The following is a 12,093-nucleotide window of genomic DNA, read 5'->3' as shown; positions in this document are numbered from 1 at the left end:
TTTATCAGAAGAATGATTTTATGCATGGGAGATTTAGTCGATTAAATAGGGAGATTTAATCGACTAAATTTTCAAGTCAACGATTTTTGCCTATTTTGACTATTTAATCGATTAAATTTTTAGCTTAATCGATTAAAGAGGGAAAGATTAGTAGATAATTCTGAATAAGGGACAAAATAGTTATTAAATAATTAATGAGGGGCAAAAGGGTGAAAAAGCCCTTATTATAATGGGTGTTATACTAATATACTTGTTTCTTGTACTAATATTTATATGTTTTATAATTATAATTAACTGCAATAAATTGTATTTTAACACAATATTTTACGTTAGGTAACGTTACATGATATGTTTTATTGGTATTATTTATTGTTTGTTGTTAGCTGTGATTATGTATTTTACATCTCTTATGTTATATGACAATATTGTTATAATAAATAAATAAATAAAAGATTTAATATACCATTAAGCATATGAGAATACTTTAAATTCTACTTTATATTTAAATTCTACTTCATCACATGTTGTAATCATTCGAACTAGACACACACATACATATTTAACATGAATATGCATATGGTGATTTGATTGAAAAAAATTAGATTTATTTAGATTATATGAATTGGTAATTTAGTTATCTTATATATTGTGTTTTTATGAATTATATGGTGAGTTCATAGACTGTAATATATGTGTATATATATAAATGACATTTCTGATGTGATACTGATTCTATTAGTAACAGAATCAGTAGGCTATAAAGTAGGGGATGCCCTACTCTGGTTTAAAGCTCAATCATATGTTAGCCTTTCACCATCTGCGCCTTTTTAGTTTGGGCAAATAATAAAATATAATTAAGATTGTTTTATTTAATTTCTGATATATTGTATAATATTTATTTAGTGCGAAAGAGGATATTTTTCTTGCAGACACGCCTGAAAATGTTATAGTTCCAAAACTTTCAAGATTACTGGAAATATTTCTCACCTGTTTATTTGTTGTCTAACATTTCCAAATTAGTACAGATGGACTGGATTTACTTGTGTGGAACTGGCTGAGAAATGCTAATAGTGATATATGATGACTATATTGAGGCTCACTCACGCCTCTATATGTTTGCTTAGACATGCATATGTAGACTCTTGTAAGATTTTCACTTCTGCCATCTTTTTGACTATAGATATTGGTGTAGGAGTATGAAAATCCTCTACCTTATAGTATGATAGATTTTGGGCATGCAAGCCACTAACACTAACTGTAGTTTTTTATACTTGTAATCTTCATGGCCGCAGTTGATATGTATGACTTGACTTAATATATGAAGAAATTAATTCGTAGTCTACTTTACTATTTTTGTTGTGTGTAAATTATTTTAAGAAAATAAGTAAAATGACATATTCAATGAATAAATGGAAAATGTTACATGTAGGGTAGTCATCATGCTTTTGGTATTTTCTAAGTTCCTAATTATGTAATTAATGGACTGTTGTGTATTCTGACTTGATTCCTTGATGAATTAGGCTTGTATGCCTATTTGGTAAATTGAGATTGTATCTGTAATAATTTAAACTGTCTATCAAGTTGAAACAGTTATAGTGGGAACTTATCCCCAGATGTCCGAAAAACAAACAGAATGTTGTCCATTTTCTTTTGATGATGTTGGTAGGAGATTACCACCCTTGTGTACCACAATTCGGTAATTAGAGCTATGTTATTTATGGGAACACCATGGCAGTCTCTTGTGAATGTTGTATGATATATTATGCTAATTTAGTTATTCTACACTTTATTCAATTACAATTACGGTTTTGATTTGTTTATAAGTACGAAAAAAGTTTTAAGCAGTTAATGTATGTTTTAAGAAAAGAAAAGTTAAGTCGTATTAAATTCAACTTCTGCGATTAAAATTGCGCTTAATATAATATGTAATGATAACAAACCAGTTTTAGAACAGGGTGTTATATCTTGCGTCACGTACAAGGAGCCTTCCTTCTTACCTCGAACAACTACCGAATTTCCCTTGGCCAATTTCCATCTACCACTTTTGAAGTAGTTCACTAACCCGACATCATTAAGCTGTCTACCGAGATTAGGTTTAGTCGCATGTCATGAACATGCCTTACATCTTTCAAAACAAGTCTGCACCCAACATCCGTGGTCAGGGTCACATCACCGACACCAATTATTTTACTGGTCACCTGGTTTCCCATATTCAGTGCTCCAAAATCACCACCTCGTTAAGAGGAGAAAAATCTTTGTGTAACGCCCGGCCGCTTCAAGAATCAACGACTATCCCCACATACTAACACGAGACTTTTCAGTGTGCTTTTTCCTCACTCGCACACTTCCCGGGAAAACTTCCCAGGAGGTCACCCATCCCAGAATTGCTCCAAGTCAAGCACGTTTAACTGTGGAGTTCTTCCGATCCGGGTTACCGAAAATCAGATGCATCTTGTTAGTATAGGTAGTACCAATTAATTCTTATAAGTTATCCAAAACTGTGCAGCCTTATACCTGCACAGCCTTTGGAATCCTTCTCTTTCGGGTGTCGATTCGATTCATGCATGCATGTAACCCCCCGCTGGAAGCCTGTCAGGAGCCGCTCCTTGTCCGTGCCTCTTTGCACCGGCGATCACTCCCCGCCCTCGTCAGCGCTCGGGATGTTACATGCCCACCAGCTTCCGCATGGTTCGTCCTCGAACCACACTGTACTAGATGAGAGGCCCTGCTCTGATACCACTTGTAACGCCTGGCAACTTACAAGGATTAACGACTGTCCCCACACACTAACACGAGACTTTTCAGCGTGCTTTGTCCTCACTCGCACACTTCCCGGGAAAACTTCCCAGGAGGTCACCCATCCCAGAATTGCTCCAAGTCAAGCACGCTTAACTATGGAGTTCTTCCGTTCCGGGCTACCGAAAAGAAGATGCATCTTGTTAGTATAGGTAGTACCAATTAATTCTTATAAGCCATTCCCAACTGTACCGTCTCATACCAGCACAGTCTCTGGAATCCCTGGGTGTTGATTCGATTCATTCATGTACCCCCGTCCCTAGAAGCCTGCCAGGAGCCGCTCCTTGTCCATGCCCTTTCGCACCGGCGATCACTCCCCGCCCTCGTCAGCGCTCGGGATGTTACATGCATCATCAATACATGCCTCAAAATAAGATTACATTTATATGATCAGCAACAGTAAAAGTCAAAAAAGGGAGATTTATTGGAAATGAGAGATTTGAAAGGGGAGATTTGCATTTACATGCTCAGCAACATTTACGTGTTCAATAACAGTGATTACATTTACATTTACATGATCATACACGTATTGAAGTCAGAAAATGGAGATTTGTTGGGCCTATTCCTCCTTCAATGCCCAAGGCCCATTGAGGGGTTTGAAAAATCCTAACCCCTAAACCGTCTTCTTTCCCTATAAAAGTATTAGTTGTGGGGTGGAGATAAGGTTGGCTTGAGAGACACTTTGAGGGTTTTGTGAAGAAAGTTAAAGCTTTGATTTTGAGAGCACCTCTAAAGGGAAGTTTGAAGAGTGAAACCTCTTCAGGGAAGTTTGAGCGAATACCACCATTGTAGGTGAGGCTTGAGCCTACCACCATTATTGGTGAAATTTGATATCTTATAGCCCATTATTTCATAGTGGAGGTTTGATTATGGACTAGTGTCCCATGGGTTTTTATTTTTTTACATTGAAGAAGGTTTTTTCACGTTAAAATCTGCTTGTGTTCATTTTTTTTCTCTCTCTCTCTCCTTCGTAATATTATGTTTCTGCTACGATTAGGCCGACTTGGTGAGTTCATGCCGACCTCTTTGATTGTACCGAGCTTCGAGCTCGACGTTTGACTTCTGTAAAGGCTTTTTAGCTGAGATTGAGGGATCGAGTTCGTCGCTACAATATGTAGGCATTCCATCAAGTCCAGTTCATATCTTAACTTGTAACTATTTTTTTTTTTACATAACTTAATGAAAAGAAAATATGGCTAAACAATCACACAAGATGTGGGGTGAATTGTGTGTTTCTTCTTCTTCAATAAATAATTAAAAACGCAACACTTATAAATAGAACTTCAACCAAAATAAAATATTCACATATTATAGCTTTTTCCCAACACAAAACATATTTAAAACATATTACAAAACATCTAATTCAGTAAAATCGAAACAACGAAATCAAAATTAAATGGGAAAAGAGAAAAAATCAATGTTTATGGCAACACCATTCAAGAAATCATGCAAGAACGAAATAAACTGAAAACTATCAATACCAATCTCTTAAACAGATTCAAAACAACATATTAATTGATCAAAATCAAAGAGATAAGGGTAAGAAAGAATCATATCAGAATATATCCTCGTTCACTCTATAACCACTTGAGAGCTACATCCAGATTGAGGTCAATCCGTTCACTAAGTTCTAGCTTCCAACTGGTGCCAGAAAAACTATTTTACAATGGAGTCTTTTACAAGTTCATGACCAAACCTTTGATCACACTCAACCTATCGCCTATAGGGTTTCTGCAATTCACCAAAATCAATTACAACAATTCACTCTTGCCAAACAAATGTAGAGAAATCTCTCTACGCCAAATACAATAAAAAATATCATAAAAAAATTGAGAAACGAGAGAGTAATTAAGTTTTTCCTCTAGGATATGCAAAAGTAGACCAATTGGGGTTCAATTATGAATTCTATGTGATTTCGTATTTTTCAGTGTTCATTCTTATTCAGAATTCCTAAAACAATGTATTTATAGGTGCCTAAAAGAGTTAATAGCCGTTTATAGTCGTACATCTAAAAATTAGAATTACTTAAGCTTTAAGTCACTTATGACAGCAAGTAATCAATTACTTTGCGGGGAGTATTTGATTACTTTTATGCAGATGACAGTTTCTTGCTGTCTTTTCAAAATTTAATGCATCTAAGTGATTTGTAGTGACTTTTAAATGATTAATAGTGACATCTAACATATGTATGATCATGTTCCACACTTATATAACAACTCTTGATGTGTGTGTAATCTTGTATGCATGATCAAAGTGATGTGTCACTAGTGCATGAGTTTATGGTCTAATTATACATTTTTCAAGATAAAACTTAATAAACTCATTCCTATAAGTTTTATACTGTGAAGACATTACAAACAGTAAGTATATGAGTCTTCATTAGTCTTCATAGTTTGAGCTTTATAACATTTCTTTTAACTTGACAAACTTTGACTTCAAGGTTGATTTTTCATATTTGAGTATTCCCTTCAAGTTTACACTTTGCTCTAGTCTTCTAGTACTATTTGAAACTAGTTGCCATGCATTCCATTTAGATCATCCATGTTGAGATATATTGGTTCATTGTAAATGCTTTGTTATCATCAAAACTTCACAAATATAGTCTTCATGACCTATGGTTCAATACTTAATAATTTGTAAGTATTAAATTTAATAGAAGAACGTTTCTACCAAATTCCAAAAGTATGAAAATCTGCCACCACATAATTTTTTATTGAGAAAATAAAGGATCAGTGTAATTTTACTTCTCATAAATCAAAAAATAATTCTCCACAAGAGTGCCTTGGCAGATTATTCTGTAACACTATAGGAATAGGGTGGCCCAGATTTTGTAGCTAGTCTTTTGTTTTTTGTTTTTGTCTTAATGTTAATTTCCAAAAAAAGAAATTCTTTGATTTTAACTTTATATTTTTCAAAAAAACTTAGATCATGTACAAACCTTTAGTTTTGAATAAAATAATCGGACTACTATTTTTACTGTTCAAAAATTAAAAATCATTGACTTTTAGATTAATGCTTCACTACAACCGATTCAATCATACAATAACCACTAAATACTTACTATGCATTTGGATTAAGTTTGAAAAAATAAAATCATTCGACAATTGATTGTAGGAATCAATTTATTATTTGAAAATATTAACCTACAAATGTTTTGAAAATAATATATTTTGTTTAAAATGTATAAAAAATTATTTCTATGAAATACAATATCAAAATACATATGAATTTTTTTAAAATATTAATTTCTGGAGAATTAAGTATTTCTGCTAAATAAATTTAAAAATGAAAAAATCAAGAATAAGAAGATTGAAATTATATTTCCTAGAGAAAAATTTACCATCAACTTTTAATTTAACAAGCCAACATGTTATAAAAAAATTAAAATATAATAAAAAATTTAAAATAATACAAGAAAATTGCACTTAAATATTTATTTTTTGATATACGGTACCAACCCTTTGAGATGAGTCAGTCCCTAATATTACCACAAGCTTCAACTTTTTGAGCCGGCTTTAAGGTTAATCCGAGTTGGGGTTTAGTCGCAATTAAAGCTTTTCGTCACTCTCCAAATATGTATTTGATGAAAATCAAACTTAAGTTTTCTACCAACCTACGCAACCCTAAACACTTAAGATAAAGTGTGAGTATATGTTACATTATGATTTCTTTTAAGAAAAAAATTAATTAATTTTTTTATTCAATTCAGTTTGATCCAATTCGAACTTTGCAGAGGACAATTTTCCTAATACCATTAAAAAAATTTGAAGTTAGGAAAGCTTAATTTAAAATTTAAACACACACTTGTTATATTAATGCTATTAAGTTTTAAAGGGTTTGATATTTGTTTCTTTAAAGGATATAGAATTATGTTATTTTAAGTAAAAGAAAGAAAATGAAATTTATGGAATAAGAAAGTGGATGATTTTTCTTAATTTAAATTTTAAATAAAAAATTTTAATTTATATATTTCTCTCACTTAAAATGACATAATTATCGATTATCCATACGAAAGGTTTAGCGGTCCAGTTCGGTCCATATTTGTTGTGGCGTGAAGCAGCCCAGCCCAGCCCATTCTGGCTCTGGCTGGCCCAAATTAGCAGGTTTCGGAATGCGTGGGGTCCACTAAAATCCGAAATCAATCGATCAGCACCTCTGTGAATTGAGGCATATGATTTCGATGATGGAAATCTCCATCTCCGTTTTCAGATCATCGTTGTTTGTATTGTTTATCTTTCACTTTTCATCCACAGTTACTGCTATCAGGAAGGATATTAGCTTTCAAATCGTTCCTATTTGTAATAACACTGTTCAAGGAAGATACCTTCTCTCAGATGACAACGGTAAATGTCCACTACTCCCCTAATCATCCTCTTTTCTCATTCTTCACCAATTTCGTGCCCTAACAAATTTTTTTTTTTTTATTTTTTTTATTTTCTTAAATCATGATATTGTATACAATATTTGCATTTGTAGGTTATGTATGCAATGCTCTCTCTGTTAATTCACAGTCTCGTTGTTGTCCTCAGACTGGGGAGAAATTCTCTTGTCAGTGAGTTTGTTTTTCCTAACTGCTTTGATTTCAAAGGGAACTGAGATATCTCACGCTTCTGACTTTTTTTTTGTTTTGTTTTGTTTTTGTTTTTGGCAGTGGATGCAATCTTCTTTCACAGTGTTGCAAATCTTACGAATATTGTGTTTCGTGCTGCCTCAATCCTGCACTGGTAATATAATCTCTTACGTGTTATTTGCAACTCATGATATTCTATCGTCCCATTGAGGAAAGGCCTAACTCCTAAGTGTGCATTGGCTTAATATTAAACAGACAAGTAAGAAACAAGTGCTCAACATGAAGATTGCCAAACCAGCTTCTGCAAGTAACTTTTCTATCTTGTTACTTTGCAATTTTATGTGGTTGTAAACTTTGTGTTTAAAGCCTTCAATTGACTAGCCTACTAGACCTCTCACTTCATAGATATTTGCCTTGATCACTAATATAAAGAAAAGGGAAACATTGCTCGAACAGGACTAGTCGGATAATAGATGAATTGGTTGAGAAACTTAAAAAAAAAAAGGGAAACTTGGTGCTGTAAAGGTCTTGCACTGACCATCCTCCTTGGAAGGGGCTATAGCCAGCCTTACCTTGCATTTACTGGTATTTGATTACATGAATTGAACTGGTGACCCAATATGTTTCTAATTAATATTGCATGTAAAATGGAAGGCTTTGATGATAAGGATAAACATGAGATTATCCTCCTTCTATTTCTCCCTCCCAATTTTGGCTATGTTGTCTGGCTGCTTACTGGTTCTTATGTGACCAAAAATCTCCTATGCATGTTGGAGTAATATAGATATAGCCAGAGTTTGATTTATTCGTTCCAACGGACATCATTTGACTTTTGGCAGGGGCTTATGCAAGTGTTTTTGAGTACTGTGCTGGGAGATGCCGTCATAGTTCTGAGAGTGTGGTGAGCGTACTCCTACACTCTTGCTATCTTGTTGTTCTTGAAGTTGTAACTTTGTTTCTATCTTCTTATGCAATTATACACTTATTAACTTAAATAACATACCCTCCCAGCATTAACAAGGTTACTTATTCTATTTTTTTCCTGGCAACTTATCTTCTTGTCAGACTTGATTTGGAAGCTTTGCATATTAGTCTATTTCTAGGCATTTATGAGGAAGGAGTTGACTGTGTTCCCATGTGCTTTTCATATCAATTTATTTGTAACATATTTTTTACTCTTTGATTTTGTCTCACAATTACCAGGGTATATGACCCTATCCCTTTTAGTCTGTTATGCATGAATTTACCTTTTATAACTTTTTTCCTTATACATGTAAAATGGAGTCAGATAGAAGTAAAGATTTCAGACATAAGCAAGAGTAAGAGGAGCTTACATGATTTTTCATTTTTAGGTGTATAAAGAACAGCATACCAACATGAGCAGACTCTTTTTGCTATCTTTGTTTCTAATATCTTTATATTTTCTAGCTGTTTAATATTTATGATCAAGTTTGTCAAGCTCAGAGTTTACATGGAGCCTTAGTAAATTTGAATTGTAAAACTGTAAGAGTTTACATTCTTCAAAAATATTATTTAAAAAACTTCTTTTATCAAAGAAAATATAAAAAAACACTTCGTAGCCAAACATAAATAAATAGTATATTCATAATTAATATTGAAAATTCCATTTTTATAACAGAGCAAATGAAAAAAAAAAAAAAAACTAAAAACGTAACCAATACAATACTTGACCAAGCTATAATACTATACTTGGCTTCACAGAAACATTAATTGGTACTTTGGCAAAACAGACAAAATATTATTAGGTTCATAAACTCAATAGATAATGCATAGCAGAAGTAACTCAAGTACCCAGCAAAATCCACCAAAACCGTGCATTTTTAGGCCAAAACTATGTGTAAATTCAAACTTGTACACTTGTTATTAGAATCGAGAGTTTACCCATGTTGTCAGTGTTTACTTAAACTCATATGGGTTTGACAAAAAATAGTTTGCATGCGAGTTAAGTTGTTTTTTAGCCTATGATCATACACTCATTGGAGTCTAAGAGTTAATTTAAGAGTTTGAAAACCATCTTTACGATGTGTGGCTAATGTTTCTATCATGGAGTCCAATGTTTCAGGTTCATGAAAATGCATATCTTAGTGACTTCCACCACTGCTTTTCTCTGGCATCAAATTCTTCTGGTATGTGTGCTGAGGCAATTTTGTTATATTAGTCAATGCCTAATGTTTGTTTTATGTTCTTAATCCCTTATTTTGACCTACCAAGGTGCAGATTCTAAAACCTCGTCAGTTAGTGATGCAGATAGCCCAGTAATAGTCCTAGCATATGTGTTTTGCCTAGACATAAGGAAATTGGTGAAATAATATTCAGTGGTTAACTAGTTATTGATTGTAGGCTACAAGCCTACAATCCATTCAAAAGACATTGTTACTTCGTATTCTAAAAGATGTTTGGATACATATGTTACGGTCATGTTCTTATTATGGAAAGGTTATAGTTGTAGGCCTTTTGTTACAAATATTTTCTGATTTTGTGCTATTTATAGCTATTTAGATGAAATCTGCTCTTTTTCATGTATTGAAGCAGAGACAAATAGTACCATCACTGAAGCAAGACTTAATGGCATCAATGTTGTTGTTGGGAGGTGAAATATTAATGAGATTGCTTCTTTAAGTTGAGACTAATGATTGCAGTTTCTTGCTATAGCTTAGCAGTTGAACTTCTTATCCCTTGTTTGACAGGCAAGGTGAATCATGTAATACAGTTTGCAAATTAAGAGGACAATCATGTGTCTCAAATAAACTTGTGGTGCTAAATCATTGTGACATGTAAGTGATGTATTGAATTTGTGTTCTAAATTCTGTTGGTGATATTTTTCAATGGTACTTTGTGTAATTTATCCACACTGTGCATGAGCTGTATAATTTTATTAACTTGCATGGTTTTCATCTGCACCAGGCATATCTACAATCTTTTTTGGATTGCCACTTTTTGTTTCTCCTTTGAATAAATAATCTAGAATCCCTTTATTCATGCTTGGTGGTAACATGCACACCATGGATAACGTCTTGGCACACAAAGCAATATTGAGTGAGGAAGGCTCATGCATGCATGCAGATATTTGTTTGTTTTCTTTTAATGCACTCATCTTAACAATTGGTCTGGATTATGTGGGCAGTATTCAGAAATATATGAGCTGCAGGGGAGCTTGCTTCGCAAGTGTAGGAACAGATCAACCTGCTGAAGTTGTTCATGATGCCCCTAAGCATATGGTAATAGTCGTATCATGATTTAAGAAAATAATTAATATGCTAGGTTCCAGAAACTGATTAAACTTTTATCAAGCAAACCAATTTGAGGACATTTGTGACTAATATTTGCTTTGCTTTATTTCCAGAATCCAGGATCATGTTTATACACTCAAACACAATCTATACTTTCTTGTGATGGTTTACATCAGCATACAAGGAGACTGTGCCCCTGTGCATAGTATTTGCCTGGTAAATCTTGGCCCCTTTAACATTGTTTATTTTTGTCCACATGATGACAAATATTAAAATAGCTTTCTTTCAGTTTGCAATTGAAAAGAAAAAGAATTCCGTGGAACTAAGGTCAAGTATGGCGCAATCTCTCTGGTAATGCTGAGTTCGGTGACTAATTTCCTTGAGGTGGGAAAGTATCCAATTTGTGTTGCAAAACACACTTTGTTTTTGTTACATCTGATGTATTAGATTTCGTAATACTAGAAGGGTTGGTGTCGAAGGAGGCAATTATTGTTTTGATGCTACGGAGAAGGAGGCAACTCGTGTAAATCATCAACCCTGGGAAATTATAGATCTCATCATTTGCCTTTATGTTGTAAAATTTAGTTGATTGATCATTCCTCACAAAATTTTGAAAGAAGACTCCTTTAGGTTGTATTTGGAAGTTTTAGAGAGAATGAGAAAACATAGTAGGCCAAATGAAAAAAAATTACTTTCCTAACGGAAGAAATGAGATGGCAAAATGTTGCAAGTATAAAGTTTAAGATTTTAACGTTTATCATGTTGTAGGAGATAAATTTATCTCTTACACACGTAAAAGTGTGTGAGATCCATGTCCTTCAAAGTGAGAAGAAAAGAGAAAATATGAATTTTACTTATTTTTATGTATATATAAGAGATAAATTTATTTTTTATAACATAAGAAACAATAAATCCAAATTTTAATATAAATTCGTATTCACTTTTTCTTAGAAGGAATTTAACTTATGGTCATGGAGCACAGTAATAAATGCTAAATTTTTAAAGAAAAATAAAGCTATTCACCTTTATTACTCCAATTTGGGGAGGAACATAAAGTGGGAGAGAGAAGGATTCTCTCTTCCCTTTTATAAACTTCTAAATTTCCGAACGTCTTTTTTGTTTTCTTTTTCTAATTCGTTTCTTTCAAACAAGTTCTTGGCAAAAGAATAGTTTAACTCACGCATGTTTACACACCCAATTGCTGTGCATTTGCCTAGTTTTCAAAATATGTTTTTTTTTTTATGTTATATGAGATAATTTTATCTCACAACACATAAATATAAAAAGTTGGTGGTGGAATTGACTTTTTTTTCTTTTCTTTAGTGATTTTTTTTATTGCATGAAACAATATAAATTATCTCATACAACATTATAATCATATTTCCCTTTGATTATATTTTCTCCCAGTCGAACACTTTTGTATAAGTTGTGCGCTCGCATTATTCTTAATTAAAAAAAACTGAAAAGTATCTGTAG

The 12,093-nt window shown here is 33.1% G+C and overlaps 1 protein-coding gene across 2 annotated transcripts; it reads left to right on the top strand.

The window, feature by feature from the left end:
* The first annotated feature begins 6,971 nt into the window (after positions 1–6,971).
* Positions 6,972–11,285, top strand: LOC133301863 (uncharacterized). 2 transcript variants are annotated; one of them, XM_061501573.1, is made up of 11 exons: positions 6,972–7,139; positions 7,273–7,348; positions 7,448–7,520; positions 7,622–7,673; positions 8,206–8,267; positions 9,450–9,513; positions 9,920–9,977; positions 10,075–10,161; positions 10,512–10,605; positions 10,731–10,833; positions 10,907–11,285. In XM_061501573.1, the coding sequence occupies exons 1-10, from the start codon at positions 6,977–6,979 to the stop codon at positions 10,821–10,823; spliced, it is 822 nt and encodes a 273-aa protein (XP_061357557.1). In that variant the 5' UTR covers positions 6,972–6,976; the 3' UTR covers positions 10,824–10,833; positions 10,907–11,285. The 2 variants fall into 2 exon arrangements, with proteins under 2 accessions (XP_061357557.1, XP_061357556.1); XM_061501572.1 differs by having other exon boundaries at positions 9,917–9,977.
* Positions 11,286–12,093: the final 808 nt, after the last annotated feature.

Source organism: Gastrolobium bilobum, unplaced genomic scaffold (genome assembly GCF_033153095.1).
Source record: "Gastrolobium bilobum isolate Gb01-03AN ecotype WA unplaced genomic scaffold, APGP_CSIRO_Gbil_v1 utg42558, whole genome shotgun sequence".
NCBI classification, from domain to species: Eukaryota; Viridiplantae; Streptophyta; class Magnoliopsida; order Fabales; family Fabaceae; genus Gastrolobium; species Gastrolobium bilobum.
Note: the sequence above shows the minus strand (reverse complement) of the source record. Positions and strands in the feature narration are given on the sequence as shown.

Bases quoted from the DNA above. Each gene is read 5' to 3' on its own strand.
- LOC133301863 (XM_061501572.1), top strand. From the start codon at position 6,977: ATGATGGAAATCTCCATCTCCGTTTTCAGATCATCGTTGTTTGTATTG. The intron at 7,674-8,205 runs GTAACTTTTCTA...GACTTTTGGCAG, and splicing joins TGCCAAACCAGCTTCTGCAA to GGGCTTATGCAAGTGTTTTT. The intron at 9,514-9,916 runs GTATGTGTGCTG...CATGTATTGAAG, and splicing joins TCTGGCATCAAATTCTTCTG to CAGAGACAAATAGTACCATC.